The 14,923-nt window shown below is 58.1% G+C and overlaps 2 protein-coding genes across 2 annotated transcripts in view; one reads left to right on the plus strand and one right to left on the minus strand.

The window, feature by feature from the left end:
• Nucleotides 1–569: 569 nt before the first annotated feature.
• Nucleotides 570–14,923, minus strand: part of LOC306815536 (Fc receptor-like protein 2) — a gene marked incomplete at both ends in the record, with an annotated part of 30,681 nt that continues 16,327 nt past the window's right edge. Inside the window, one exon of the mRNA XM_079332114.1 lies at nucleotides 570–664. Within this exon, the coding sequence (XP_079188240.1) occupies nucleotides 570–664 (95 nt within the window). The remainder of the gene's footprint in view (nucleotides 665–14,923) is intronic.
• LOC306815539 (low affinity immunoglobulin gamma Fc region receptor II-like) lies at nucleotides 7,336–8,817 on the plus strand. Its single transcript, XM_079332118.1, has 3 exons — nucleotides 7,336–7,421; nucleotides 8,051–8,071; nucleotides 8,160–8,817. Exons 1-3 carry the CDS (start codon nucleotides 7,373–7,375, stop codon nucleotides 8,426–8,428), a joined length of 339 nt encoding a protein of 112 aa, XP_079188244.1. The 5' UTR covers nucleotides 7,336–7,372; the 3' UTR covers nucleotides 8,429–8,817.

Below are 14,923 nucleotides of genomic sequence, written 5' to 3' on the forward strand. Positions count from 1 at the left end.
AGATAGCTTAGAGAAAAGTTAGAGATTAGAGGTAACGAGCGAGGAGGAGGGGAGGAGGAGCGGGGAGAGAAGAGAGGAAGAAGAAGAGGCAGAAGCAGAGAGAAGAGAGGAGAAGTAGGAGGATTTTCCATTTGCAGTACAATAAATATTATTCCATAATGAATATTCTAAATTCAAATAACCAATCTAGTACAATATACTAATTTCCTAATATTTGCATGCAACCTAGAGGAGCAACTAAATTATCATGTTTTATTGCTTTACCCTTATCTTGAGATCTTTCCTGCAAGGCTTGAGAGAGGATATCTGGTGCTTCTTTGGCATGTGTGGTATTTGGTTATATCTAAACAAAGGAAGAGGTCTCAAACCTTAACTATTTTCAGCATCTATGTCAAATACTGCAAACATCTCTATATCATCTATTGTTTCAGAACTGCTTGCTAGGCATTCCTAAGTCTTTGCTCTTCCTTCACCAACAGACTCCCAGTGTCCCCAGTGTCACAGCACGCTCTCATAGGTGTCACTGGTGTCCTTTAGCCTCCCGTGGGGTCCTGGCAGCTCTGTGTGGGTCACCCACCCCGGCGGTGCCAGCAGCGACAGCCCCCAATGACAGCCAGGAGCAGGAGCAGGTACAGGAGGGTCCTGCCAACATTCACAGCCACTGCTGGGGACACAGAGGGACACAACGGGGTCACCCTGAACCCCGAGAGTCCTGAACACTCCAGTGATTCCGTGTGACGTCACCTGTGAGTCCAGTGGTTCCCTGTGGTGTCACCTCCAGGGCCAGCTCTGGGCTGAGTGCCCGGAACACGCGGTGCCCGTCCTGTCCCAGCTGGTTGGTGGCCACGCACTGGTAGGTGCCCGAATGTCCCACACTGACGGCCCCAAGCTCCAGGAGGGGACCCTTGGCCACCTTGTGCCCATTGTGCAGCCAGGTGAAGGTGACAGGGGCTGAGCCCACCTGCACCGAGCAGCGCAGGGTCACGGGGTCACCTGGGCACACCTGGAGTGCCAGGGGACCGGGAGTGATGGTGGCATTGGCCACGGGCACTGCGGGGACACAGACAGGGCTGAGGTCATTGGGAGGTGCTGGCATCCACTAGGGAGAAGGGGCTGGAGTGGGGGATAAGGTTGGGATGGGTGGGAAGGGGATGCTGTGGGTGGAGTCACTCATAGCTCGAGGGTCCCTCTCACCCCAGATGGTGACATTCAGGGGGACACTGTCAGCCACGGTGTCAACAGGCATAAAAGGCCCTATTTTGGTGCCACATCTCCAAGTGAGGGGTGGTGCCCAGTCTTGTCCCCGAGCCCCCCTGGTGCTAGGAGAAGGACAGAAGGGAACTTGTCCCCACGGCCACCGTTCAACTCAGCACCAGGTGATCCCCTAGTGCTACCTGTCCCCGGGGGGGAGCTGCAGCGACAGGGACACACGCCCAAGTGCATGACCCCTGCGGAGTGACACAGGCGGGACTGGGGACATGGGAGGAGTGGGGGACACCAGGGAGCAGTGAGGGAATCAGAGAGGGGGAGGATCAGAGAGGATTGGGGGGATCCCAGTGAGGAAGAAGACGGTGGGGACGCTTGGAATGGAGTGGAAGTGACCCCAGGAACAGATGGCATATTCAGAGAGGGTACACCAGGAAAGGGTTGAAGGGAAGATTTTGGGTGCCCTGACAGGGATGGTGACCTATTGACAATGCAGGGACCTCAGATTAGCACAGTTGCACTCAGAAGGGACTGAGGGGACCTGGTAAGGGATGCAGACACGAGGAGAGGCGATGCAGGGACCCAGGGAGAGAGCTGGGAAGGCAGGGCGGCACACAGAGGGTTGAGCAGGGATGGGAGAGCTGGGGGGGCTGTGGGGGCTCCCCGTGCCCATCCCCGCACTCACTGCGCACTGTGACGCCGAGCCGGGCGCTGCTCTTCCGCACCGCCCCCCCTCGGAGCGCACCTCGCAGCTGTAATTCCCCGAGTGGGAGACCCCCACGGCGGGCACCAGGAGCTGCGGGGACCCCTGCGGGCCCCCCACCAACTGCCCGTCCCAGTAGAAGCGGTACTGGAGGGGGGCTGGGGGCCGCAGGGGGCTGGGGGTGCTGAGGCAGCTGAGATTGAGGGGGGACCCCTCGGGGAGCCCGGGGGTACCCTCCAGCACTGGCACAGCGAAGAGCTCTGGGAAGGAATGGGGGTTAGGACTGTGACTCTGAGTCCACTGAGAAGTGGATTTTGGGGTGTCAGGAAATTGGGGATCCAGCCGTGGGGGTGCTCACCGTGCATTGTCACTGTCATTGGTGCTGTGACATTCCTGAGGCCACCCAGCCCCTGCAGCGGTAGCGGCCACTGTTGTGCAGCTCCAGGGGGTGCAGGGAGAGCTTGGTGGCCCCTGAGGGACCCCACGAATTCCTTCTCATCCTTATAAAATTGCACCCTGGTGACAGGGCTGTCCTGCCAGCCCTGGCATCGCAGTGCTCCCGTGTCCCCCTCCAGCAGTGCCCGTGCTGGCACCTGCAGCACCAGCGGCTCTGTGGGACAGGAGGGTCCCATCACACTGAGGAGCCCGAGACAGGTCCAAAGTGGGTGCCCATGGCACCAGGGACATCTGGCAGGAGTGTCCACTGTGCAGGAGCAGCCCCGTGACACAGCTGTCCTCACGGGGATCCCACCACACTGGGATGCACTGGGATCTCCCTGTATGCAGGGGACAGGCTCTGACCACACGAGGGCTGTGAGGCCACCCAAGGAGTGGAGCCCACCCAGACCTATCAGCCAACCACCCTGAGCATTTCACATTCCCCCTCACCATTTGACACCATCATGGGCGGGCTGTGTCCACTGCCGGGTCTGACACACGTGTAGCTGCCACTCTCAGTGACAGTGAAGTTGTTGGGTCCCTCCTGCCCCCAGCGCCGCCCGTCCTTGTACCAGGTGGTGGCACTGGCTGTCCCCGAGCCCTGGCAGGTCAGTGTCACCAGGTCCCACAGCACCGCCGGCGTCCAGGGGGGATCCACCAGGAGCCGGGTGCTCTGGGCACCTGCTGGTGACAGGGGACACCAGCCTGCCAGGGCCACCAAGGGGCTGGAGACTGCAGGGCAGGGACATGGCATCCCCTGAGGACTCACCAGCGAGGCCAAGGATCTGGGCTGGGAGAAGGGACAGGGCTGGGTGGGGGTGGCACTGTGGGGACAGTGGCACCCAGAATCAGGGTGGGGCTGTCCTCAAAATATCCCTTTGAGGACACCCTTCTTGTAGTAAAGTGCTTGGTCCCCAACAGGTCTGCAGAGGCTACCAGGGTAGAGCTCTGTTTCACGCATCTGGGTGGCACGGGTGCCTCTGGAATGGGGTCAGTGTGGCCATCTCAGGCTGGCACAGGTCACACTCACCAGCCCTGTGGGCACCCCCCCATGGTGCATCCCCTCTGTCCCTTTCCCCAGAGCTGCCCCAGGCCCATGCAGCCAAACCCCACATCCCTGTCCCCGAATCCCTGTCCCCCATCCCTGTCTCCACATCTCTCTCCCACATTACAGTTCCATTGTTCCTGTTCCTAGGGCCACCCCAAAACCCTGGTCAGACTGAGAGGCCACTGCCTCTGTCCCCCACTACCTCTGCTGACCTTAAGGACCTCAGGGGACCCCCTAGCCCCCCTGTGCCCCCTCTCCACCACTCTCTGCCTCACCAGGGCCCATCCCCAGGGCGTCAGGCCTGTGCCCAGGGCACTCACCCCACAGGAGCAGCGCCACCTTCCCGGCCATCCTGGTGTCCCCGGCCATGGGCACTGGCTGTCACTCACTGCTGGGGCCACCCGTCCCCTGGCTGGCGGCTCTTGGGATGAAGGGACAGGAAGCGAGGTCACCTCTCATCTTCATGTGTAGGTGGCCCTTGGTGGGGGCAGGGTGGGGACCTTGTGGGACATGGTGTTGATGGTGGGACATGGTGAGGACAGGATATTGTCAGAATTTGGAGGCTGAGGCGGGGCAAGGAGCCAAGGATGGGTGCCCAGGGCACTGGGGTGCTGAGGATGGGGTCCCTTAGGAATGAGGGTCCCATGGGTTGGGTGGATTCACACTCAGGGATGAGGGTTCCAGAACAGTGTGGTCTCCAGGGATTTGTGATCATGGGATGGATCCCAGGGGTGCGGATGCCAGGGGAATGGGTGTCCTTTTGGAATCATGGTCCTTGGGCAAAGGGGGTGCCAGGAGCTGGAACTACCAGGATGGGGGTCCTTAGAAATGGAGATACTAGGGAATAGCAGTCCTGGGATTGGGATCCCAGGGAATGGGGAATAGAAGGAATGGGGTTCTCATGGTTGGATTTCCAGGGGAATGGGCAGTGCTAGGCATGAGCAGTAGCTGGGCAGGTCGAAAGGTCACAGCTCCTTCCTTGGGTGCTTCATATTTTGGGGTGAACCAGGGCCCAACGCTGCCCCCCTGGGGTGCACGTTTCCTGGGCAGGCATCACATGGAGAGCCTGGGTAGCTCCGTTTCTGTTCCCTCCCCTGCCCTCGACTTTTTCCTCCCTTTATTTATCTGTTTTCCTTATTTCCCTTACTTTTGTGCCATGCTCCCTCACTCCCAATTCCTGGCTCATAAATCCTGGGAAACACCTGGGCAGGGAATGGGTGGGGGGACCCCAGGGAGGGAGAAAAGGGGGTGGGGAGTATGCAGGGAGGGGTGGGGAGGCTGTGGGGGATGGGGATGTCCAGCTGAGGTCCCCCAACACTTTCACTTTGTCTCTCCTGCAGCAGAAGACAGAGGCTGTTTGTGCTGAGTCACACAGGGTGGGTTCTGTCCTGGGGGCACATCCAGGGGGTCCTGCCTGAGGGGATCCTGTTCTGGGGGTGACACATTCTGGGTGGATTTTGTCCCAGTGGTGACACATCCCAGCGGGGGAGATCCTGTCCTGGGGGATGGCGGTTCTGGGCAGGGTCCCTGGACACATTCCCTGAGCAAGTCCCTGTCCAGGGCAGGGCACATCCCGGAGACCCCTGTCCCGGGCAGTGGGGCCCTGCCAACCCCCTCTGTCCTCAGTGGGGCACTGTGACCTCTGTGACCTCTGGGGTGCCGTAACTCAGGGTGTGACCCACCCACTCTACACCCCCTCATTGGCTGCCCCCACCCATCCGAGAGCCTCAATCCCCATTTGGGAACCCTCACAGGTGCAGCACCTCGGCCCCATTGCACAGCCCACCAAGACCATTCTGTGGGTGAAAAACCCCAGCAGGGCTGACTGGGGGGAACAGACATGCACTGGTGTCAGTCAGGGAGGGCACAGACACCCCAAAAACACCCAGACCTCAACCCCACACCCAAAACGCTTGCAGGGCCTGAGTGCTGGCAACCAGGAGATGGATGAGACCCTCCCCATGAAACACTTGTGAAGCTCTTGGGGGGCTTCCCCCTCCCTCTCCTGCTCCCCACAATCCCCCCACGAGGTTTCTGTCATAAGGGGTTGGGACATTTTGGGTTTACCTGATTTGGAGAGAAATCCTGTTCCAGGCTTGTCCTTTCTTGCTCCTCCCCTGCAGGATCTGAGCCAGCAAGGGTAGCTGGGGAATGGAGCCTCAGGCAGGAAGGAGCTCCCAAACTCCTGCTCCTTGAAGCCAGTGGCCATCCAAGTGTGGGGCCCAGCCATGGCCCAGCCCCAGTGCCCAGGGATGGGCATTGGCCAGCCCTGCTCTGGCCAGCCCCAGGTGGCAGCCAGGACCTGAGGCTCCCCCTGCCCCCTTGGCTTTGATTCTCGCAGCTTTCGAGCTGCTGCAAAGGTGAGAATTCTTTCTGTGGCCAAAAAAGGCCTGGCTGTGGTTTGCTCAGCCCTGCAAGAAGCACAAAAGCCAGTGTGAGCCCAAGCAGTGGCTCTGTGAGGCCCTTTGATGGTTTTTAGAGCAGGGCTGGCTGGAACCCCCGCCTGCAGGGGCAGCTGTGAGGGAACCAGTCCAGAAATGCAGCAATTGATCATTTGGTGCCTGTCCCCAAGGCACTGAGAGAGCCCCAGAACTGCTGCAAAGACAACAACAATCTGCTCAACAACCTGACCAGGACCTTCCTTGAACAAAACCTGCAGCCCTCTGGAACCTCCCAGAAAGAATGTTTGGGTTCTGGATGTGGACACCAGAAAAGAGAGAAAAAAGTGTGGAAATATGGAGCAGGGGCTCCACACGTGGCTCTGGGGCACAGGGATGTCCCAGCAGGAGCAGGGAGTGCCCAGGCAGGGGAATTCAGGGCAGGGTGCAGTGCATTTACCAGGGAATCAGAGCCTGAGGGACACATGGGCATTTCCACAGATTGCTGTGGAACCAAATGTACCTGGGATTTCCCATCATCAGGGCAAGTTCATCACATTTGTCCCCTTAAGTTTTGGTGCCCCAGAGGTCTCAGAACCCCACTGGGGACAGCAGAAATTCTCAGGGTCCCCAGGACAGAGGTCCCCAGGATGTGCCACCTCTGGGACAGGAATCCCCACAGGCGTGGCATCCCCATAACAGGGAGCCCTCTGGAGCAAGACTCCAGGACAAGACCCAGGTGTCAGCAGCCCAGAGGAGCCCTTTTCCCTCCTGGCAGGACCCCTCTGCATGTGCCCCCCACAACAGAATCCACATCCTGGCCTCAGCATGAACAGCCTCTTCCTTCTGCAGCAGGAAAGAGAAAGCAAAAATCTTGGGAGGGCACGGCCAGAGAACCCCATCCCCCACAGCCCCCCAAACACTGTCCCCTTTTCCCTTTCCTGGGATCCCCTACCTGTTACCTGCACAGGTTTTCTCTGGGATGTGTGAGCCAGGAAATGGGAGGATTGCAAAACATCCAGGGGTGGGGCAGAGAGCCAGAACCTCCCAGGACAAGCCTGGGTTGTCCCCTGGCCATGAGCACCCTGTGGGGGCTGTGCTGGGCTCTGAGTCAGCCCAAAACCTGAGGCACCCAGGGCAGGAGCTGTGACCCCTGTGCCCACCCAGCCACTGCCCATCCCTGGCACCCCCATTCCCTTCGTCTCTTCTCCCTGGGGACCCCCACCCCAGGTCTCCCATTGGCCTGCACAACCATTGCCTGGATCCCATCCCATGGGCTGCGTCTTCCTCCAGAAACCCCATTCCCAAGGGTCCCTTTTTTCCCCCTGCACCCCCAGCCCTGGGACCCACAATCCCTGGACACACATCCTTGGCTCTCTACAACACCTCAGCCTCCAAATTCTGTCAACATCCTGTCCTCACCATGTCCCTCCATCAACACCATGTCTCACAAGGCCCCCAACCTGCCCCCATCCTGTCCCCACCCTGCCCCCACCAAGGGTCACCTACACATGAGGATGAGACGTGACCTCGCTTCCTGTCCCTTCAGCTGCCAGCCAGGGGACAGGTGGCCCCAACAGCGAGTGACAGCCAGTGCCGATGGCCAGGGACACCAGGATGGCTGGGAAGGTGGCGCTGCTCCTGTGGGGTGAGTGCCCCGGGAACGGGCCTGACGCCCTGGGGATGGGCCCTGGTGAGGTAGAGAGGGGTGGGGAGGGGGCACAGGGGGGCTGTGGGGTCCCTTGAGGTTCCCAAGGCAGCAGAGCCAGTGCATGGGCATGGAGCCCAGTGTGAGCAGAGTGGTGGGGCGGCCGTGTGGGTAGGAACACGGGATCTAGGATGTGGGGTTGGGAACAGGGGGATCGAGGTGTGGGGACAAGGATGTGGACAAAGGAACCTTGGGGCTAGGGCAGCTGTGGGGACAGGGTCAGGGAGACAGGGATGCAGGGACAGGGACAAGGGCCATGTTCCATGCAGATGGGGCATGGGGAGAGGTGCCATGGGAATGGGATCATGGACTCAGGGCCATGGGGATGTGGCTGTGGGGACAGGTGCTGTAGGGCTGGGGGAGGTGACCTGTGCACACATGGAGTGTCCACAGTGTCCCCATGTCCTGCCTCAGCCCAGGGTGACTGAAGGGTTTCTGTCCTCAAAACCTCCATGCTACACCAGTTTTCCTGTGGGGACAGTTTGGGGACAGACACCACACCAGGTTCCCCATGTGCTGCTGTACCAGCAGGGCCACCCCCACCCAGCCCTGTCCCTTCTCCCTTCCAGCCCAGACCCTCGGCCTCGCTGGTGAGTTCTTGGGGGATGCCATGTCCCTGCCCTCCTGTCCCCAGACCCGTGGTTGTCCTGGCAGGCTGGTGTCCCCTGCCACCAGCAGGTGCCCAGAGCACCCAGCTCCTGGTGGAGCCCCCCTGGACGCCAGCGGTGCTGTGGGACCGGGTGACACTGACCTGCCAGGGCTCGGGGACCGACGGTGCCACCACCTGGTACAAGGATGGGCGGCTCTGGGGGCAGGAGGGACCCAACAACTTCACTGTCACTGAGAGTGGCACCTACACATGTGGCAGACTCAGCAGTGGGCTCAGCCAACCTGTGATGGTGTCAAATGGTGAGTGGGGACATGAAATGCTCAGGGTGGTTCCCTGATAGGTCTGGGTGGGCTCCACTCCGTGAATGGACGCACATCCCTTGTGTGGTGAGAGCCTGTCCCCTGCACACAGGGACATCTGTGTCATGGGGCTGCTCCTGGTGTCCATGGGACCCTCCCGTGCAGTGGACACTGCACCCAGATGTCCCCAGTGCCATGGGCACCCATTCTGGACCTGTCTTGGGCTCCTCAGTTTGACAGGTCCCTCCTGTCCCACAGACTGGCTTGTGCTGCAGGTGCCAGCACGGGCACTGCTGGAGGGGGACACGATGACACTGCGCTGCCGGGGCTGGCAGGACAGCCTTGTCATGAGAGTGCGATTTTACAAGGACGACAAGGAGCTGGGGGGCTCCCTCAGGGACACAGAGGTGTCCCTGTCACCCCTGGAGCTGCACAACAGCAGCTGCTACCAGTGCGGGGGCTTGGAGCGAACAGGAGCAAAAGTGTCAGCACCGGTGACAGTGACGGTGCACGGTGAGCACCCCCACGGCTGGAACCCCAATTTCCTGACACCCCCAAATCCCCTTCTCAGTGGACTCAGAGTCACAGTCCCCACCCCCATCTCCTTCCCAGAGCTCAAGCCTGTCTTGGTGCTGGAGGTTCCCCCTGAGCTCCCTGAGGGGTTCCCCCTCAATCTCAGCTGCCTCAGCACCCCCAGCCCCCTGCGGCCCCCAGCCCCCATCCTGTACCACTTCTACCGGGACGGGCAGTTGGTGGGGGGCCCGCAGGGGTCCCCGCAGCTCCTGGTGCCGGCCGTGGGGGTCTCCCACTCGGGGAATTAGAGCTGCGAGGTGCGCTCCGAGGGGGGGCCGTGCGGAAGAGCAGTGCCCGGTTCGGCGTCACGGTGCGCAGTGAGTGTGGGGATGGGCACGGGGAGCCCCCACAGCCCCTCCAGGTCCCTCATCCCTGCTCAACCCTCTGTGTGCCACTTTGTCTTCCCAGCTCTCTTCCTGGGTCCCCCCATCAACCTCGCTGGGTCCTGCATCCCCCACCAGGTCCCCACAGTTCTCCTTTGGTGTCCCTCTCCCTCTCTGATGTCCCTCCATTGTCCATGGCCCTGCCATCCCTGTCTGGGTCCCCAAAATCTTTCCTGTGGTTCCTTTCAACCCTCTCAATGTGTTCCCTCTGTGAATGTCCCATCCTTCCCTGGGGTTCCTTCCTTCCCTTTCCAAGCGTCCGTCCCACTTTGTGCCTTTCTACCTCACTGTGATCCTCCCACCCCCTCTCTGATCCTCCCTCTCCCTGAGTCCCTCACTCCTCCCTGCTGTCCCCCACTCCTCCCATGTCCCCAACCCCTCCTGTGTCCCGCTGCAGGGGTCCCACCCTCAGGGATGTCCACATCTGTGGAGCCCCCCGGGGGACAGGTGGCAGTTGGGGATCGCCTGGTCCTGAGCTGCACGGTGGCCATGGGGACAGGTCCCCTGTCCTTCTCCTGGCACCGGGGGGGCTCGGGGACACTGCTGAGCACTGGCCCCTGCCTGGAGCTGCGGCATGTTGGGCACAATGACAGTGGCCACTACCAGTGTCGGGTCAGCAATGGGGACACTGTGGCCGAGAGTGTCCTCCTGAATGTCACTGTCCTGGGTGAGTCGGGCCCCCAGACTGAAGGTGACACCACCCACAGCATCCCCATCCCTGCCGCACCTGGTGCCAGCCCTGTCTGTGTCACCATAGTGCCCGTGGCCAATGCCACCATCACCCCCAGTCCCCTGGCACTCCAGGTGTGCCCAGGTGACCCCATGACCCTGCGCTGCTCGGTGCAGGTGGGCTCAGCCCCTGTCACCTTCACCTGGCTGCACAATGGGCACAAAGTGGCCAAGGGTCCCCTCCTGGAGCTTGGGGCCGTCAGTGTGGGACATTCGGGCACCTACCAGTGCGTGGCCACCAACCAGCTGGGACAGGACGGGCACCGCGTGTTCCGGGCACTCAGCCCAGAGCTGGCCCTGGAGGTGACACCACAGGGAACCACTGGACTCACAGGTGACGTCACACGGAATCACTGGAGTGTTCAGGACTCCCGGGGTTCAGGGTGACCCCGTTGTGTCCCTCTGTGTCCCCAGCAGTGGCTGTGAATGTCGGCAGGACCCTCCTGTACCTGCTCCTGCTCCTGGCTGTCATCGGGGACTGTCACTGGTGGCACCGCCGGGGTGGGTGACCCACACAGAGCTGCCAGGACCCCACGGGCAACTAAAGGACACCAGTGACACCTATGAGAGCGTGCTGTGACACTGGGGACACTGGGAGTCCCCATCCCATGGCTCCTGTGGTTGCCCATCCTGCCCAGGGTGATGACCATGAGTCCGGGCGCTGCATAGGGCACCCAATGCTCCCCTTTCCCCCTCCCAGTGCTCCCAGTACACTCTTGGCTCCCCATCTCTCCTCCCAGCTTTGGGGAACACAGGACTCGTTTCCTCTTATTGGCACCGAAATGCAGCTTTTTGGCTCAACTGGCAGAGATGGTGTTTCTTTGTTCAGCACTGTTGAGCTTTAGGAAGGGGATTCTCCAATTTTGGGCTGCCACAAAAAAACAGGGGCTGGTGCCCCTCCCCCTGCCAGTGGAGGCACAAAAAGCAAAGGTCCCAAAGGGCAGAGACAAGAACAATTTCCTGCAAACTGCAACGAGAGAACAAAACCAACAGCAACAGCAACAAGGGTCAGAATCCAAAGGGTCACAAAAGGAACCATTTCCAGGGAAAGCCCCAGCAAGGAACAAACCCCAGACAATTCCCCCAGCTCAATTCCTCCACCAGAGGAACCTGGCAGGGCCCTGGATCTTCATTGCTCTGATGGCCACAGCAGCCTTCAGGAGGCTCTGGATTCTTGTGTCACCATTCCCAAACCCCTCCTGTGCCGTGGTCCCCACACCACGATGTCACAAAGGCCCTGGGGGGTTCCAGAGCCTCCCCCTTTTCCAGGGCAGTCAGGATCAGGCCATGGCAGTTGAATTCCCTCTGTCTCCACAACAGCTCTGCCAAAGCCAAGTGATGGCCTTTGGGCTCCCTCAAATCCCCTCTCCTGAGAGAATCGGTGCCAAGGATTCCTGGGGCCTCGGGGCCAGTCCTAAGGGGATGTTTTGGCCATTCCCAGCATTTAAAACACTCACAAATGGTGGAAAAATTCCTCCCAATGCCCACAAAATCCTCCCCTCTCAGCCTGGGAATTCTGCTCCTCCAATTGTCTCATCCAGGTGCAGAATTCCCCCCGCTCCCAGAGCTTCTCCCATATGGAAAATCAAAGAATTGGGAATTTGGGTCAGCTGGGACAGAGCCAAATCCCAGCCAGGATTTCTTCAAGATGCAATGGCCACAGGCAAGTCCTGACAGCTCCTCACACCCCTTGTGCTTCCAGAGCTGGTAGTAAAACTTTCCTGCAGCTCAGAAATCCCTGGAATTAATCAGTAATTTGACTTAACCAACCCGGAGTGAAGTGCAGTGGTGGGGAGATGTGGAGGGATCCCAGAAAACCAACATCCACACAGGGATTTGAGGCACTATAGTCCAAAAAGATCCACAAAGTTTCACTAATTTTGGTTTTGAGGGGGAAGGTGAGTTTCCACACAGCGGGAATATCAGGAATATTCCCATGGGAAGGTGTTTTCTGCGTCAATGTTACAATTTTGGGTGTCTAAAAGCAGCAGCTGGAGAACACCAGATCCAGGATCTCCCCCATATTCCCAGCAAGGGCCATGGGCCCATCTCCCCCCAATCACACTCTCACCAAGGGATCCTCCCCACCTCAGGACACCCTAAACCTCACCACACCCTCAGCAAGGGACCCTCAGCCCCTCAACACCCCAAATTCCCAGCAGGGGCTGGGGATCTCAACTCCTCTCATTAAACCCTCAGCAAGGGACCCCCCAAACCCCACCAAGGGCTCCTCTTCCTGATCCAAATAAATTCATTTAACTGTTAAAGTACCCCTTCGTTCTGATACCCAAAGAGGCTGACCTGGAACAGACACTAGACAGAGTTAAAGGAATAAAATAGAATTTAGTAAGAGTATTACACGGATACACCTTGGGGAGTACAAGAGGCTTCACCCAAGCTGGACTCCAAGTCATGAGTTCTCACAGTTTTATAACTTTTGGTCCATTTCCATAGGGTAAATTGTCCAATTCCAGTTCCAGGTTATGCAATCCCACCCTCCCACATTGCTCTCCCCAATTCACTGCTGTTTGCACTTCTTGTATAAATTATACATTTTGAGGCTGAAGCTGCAGCAGTGTCCCTGGTCCTGGGGCTGGAAAAGGATTGTTTTGTCTGACTGAACTGTGAGGAGAACCTCCTAACACTTTACATGGAGTTCAGAGTCACACACTAAGGCAGTGCAGAATCTGGAAAATAGGAAAACTAAAATTTAAGGCATCAATTCCGATCCCGGGCACGTGCTGGGGGTGTCCCTCCACGGACACGTTCCATCGGGCACCGCTCCCTCGGCTTTACAGACATCCTGATAGTCACGAGACTGCCGAACCCCTCCCGAAATCCCTCAGCATTTTGCACACAGTGAGTTCCGTCACTCAGAAGTTTTTTTGGATTTTTGTCATTTATGTTTTCCATGGAGTAAGATTGCCACCTTCTGTTCGCTGTTCTGAACTACACAGCGTATTTTGGGGGGCTTGCTTCTATTTTATACGATTTCATCGTTGTTATAAGAATATATTATATTATTGGCTTTTCGCAAATAATAAAATGAATGCTGTATGTATAATGTTGCGAAACTCTGCTGTATAAATCTAGTTTATTTTAGTTCCGCGTGTGCGCGGCTCTGGACTCCATTTCCCAGGGGGCATAGCGCGTCGCTGGGCGTGGCTCAGTGCGTCACTTCCGCCGCGGCTGCGCTGACTCGTCGTTGCGGCGCTGGCGGCGGCAGAGACGGTGAGGGGCGGGCGGCCGGAGCATCTCGGGGCCGTGTCCTCGGGCCTCGGGGCGCTGGGGCGGCGCTGGGAAGGGTCTGTAGGAGAGGCTCGGCCGTGGGTGGAGTGGGCAGGAGCAGCCGGGGCTGCGCGCTGGGGAGCGGCTGCAGTAGGGCAGGGCTGGGGGAAGGAAGGGGCTGCTGGCCCCGCGCTGGGCCGGGCTGGGCAGGCGGATCCGGGCCGAGCCCACGAGGTTCAGCGAGGCCAAAGGCAGGGGCTGCACCTGCACCGAGACAGCGCCGGGCTGGGCAATGGATGGAGAGCAGCCCTGGGAAGGATTTGGGGCATGGGGTGACAAGAAGCTCAGCGTGCCGTGGCTGAGCTACCGTGCACTGGGGACACAGAAAGCCAACACTGTCCTGGGCACATCCCCAACAGCTGGGGCAGCGTGTGAATGGGGGATTGTGCCCCTCAGCACAGCGGCTTATCAAGTCACTGCCTCCTAAGAGTAAAATTGCTATTTCCCACATTGTTGTCGGGTTTTTTTGTTTTTCGATTTTTGGTTTTTTTTGTTTTTTTTTTGCTAAATGTTTTCATGCTCTTTTTAGAGCACGTAATTTGTAAAATTGAATTAACCAATTTGATAGTAATATTCCTTTTTCCTTTTTTATAGCCTGCATATTTTTTTCATTAATTAAGGCATATCCTGACATTCTTTTTCCTTGTAAACATTTGGTTGAACTATTAAGATGTATCTTTTCCTATTAGGAGGGCTTCTTTTAGATTTTCCCTCCTTCTGGTATAACCCCTGTTCTTAATGGTGTCTGAAAATTTTTTTCTCAATATGTTATTACTTATTTCAGGAATTAGTAAGACATTTCTCCTCCATACTTTGGTTTTACTTTTAATTATTACACCTTTAATTAATGACAGCAACTTCAAATTCCTTTTCCCTTTCTCCTGCCATTTCTACAGTGTTACTACACACATCACATTTTTTTGAACATTTACTACACAAGTTCTTTTTGTTCTAGTATTTACTATAAATTTTAATACTTTCTTTTGTGGGCCTGTTTTCTTAAAGGCTTTGGATGATAGAGCCCATGATCTCCCCATCTTCTTTCAGATGTACCTCCCGAACTACTCTCAGATCCCTTCCCAGCTGAGGGCACCTCCCTCCACAGTGTATCTTTTCTTCACAGCAGAAACAAGCATTCTCAGCCTGCTCCTGGTACCTTGACTGTGCCAGGGCTTCACCCTTTCCCTTCTCCCCGTCTCTAAAACATGAATGTTTAGGAGTAGTGGGATGGGAGGGACTGTCAGGATGTCTCTGGATTTCAGCTGAACTCTCAGCACTTTGGTATGATATTCTTCCTTTACAGAGGGATTTCCTTTGGGCAGTGGGAGCCGGAGTCACTAAGGGAGCAGTGGCAAGGGCGGGGTTTAGTAACAGACCTGAGAGTGCCCAAGAGAGAGAGGTGGGGGCAGAAGGCAGCACTTGTGGGGAGAGTGGTTGGAGGCGGAGCCCGGCATGGGAACCGCCGAGGAGCCTCCATCAGCACCCAGAGCAGTGCACGGCCCGTGCACACGCGGCTGGTGGCGCCCGGGACCGCGGGGCCTGGGAGGGACAGGGGACAGG

This window comes from Erithacus rubecula, assembly GCF_903797595.1.
Source record: "Erithacus rubecula genome assembly, contig: scaffold_150_arrow_ctg1, whole genome shotgun sequence".
In the NCBI taxonomy this organism is placed as follows: domain Eukaryota; kingdom Metazoa; phylum Chordata; class Aves; order Passeriformes; family Muscicapidae; genus Erithacus; species Erithacus rubecula.

What these genes read in the sequence shown, in the direction of transcription:
- LOC306815539 (XM_079332118.1), top strand. Translation starts at nt 7,373, where the DNA reads ATGGCCAGGGACACCAGGATGGCTGGGAAGGTGGCGCTGCTCCTGTGG. An exon ending in GGTGGCGCTGCTCCTGTGGG is followed by an intron (nt 7,422 to 8,050) that starts GTGAGTGCCCCG and finishes TCTCCCTTCCAG; the next exon opens with CCCAGACCCTCGGCCTCGCT. An exon ending in CCAGACCCTCGGCCTCGCTG is followed by an intron (nt 8,072 to 8,159) that starts GTGAGTTCTTGG and finishes TGCCACCAGCAG; the next exon opens with GTGCCCAGAGCACCCAGCTC.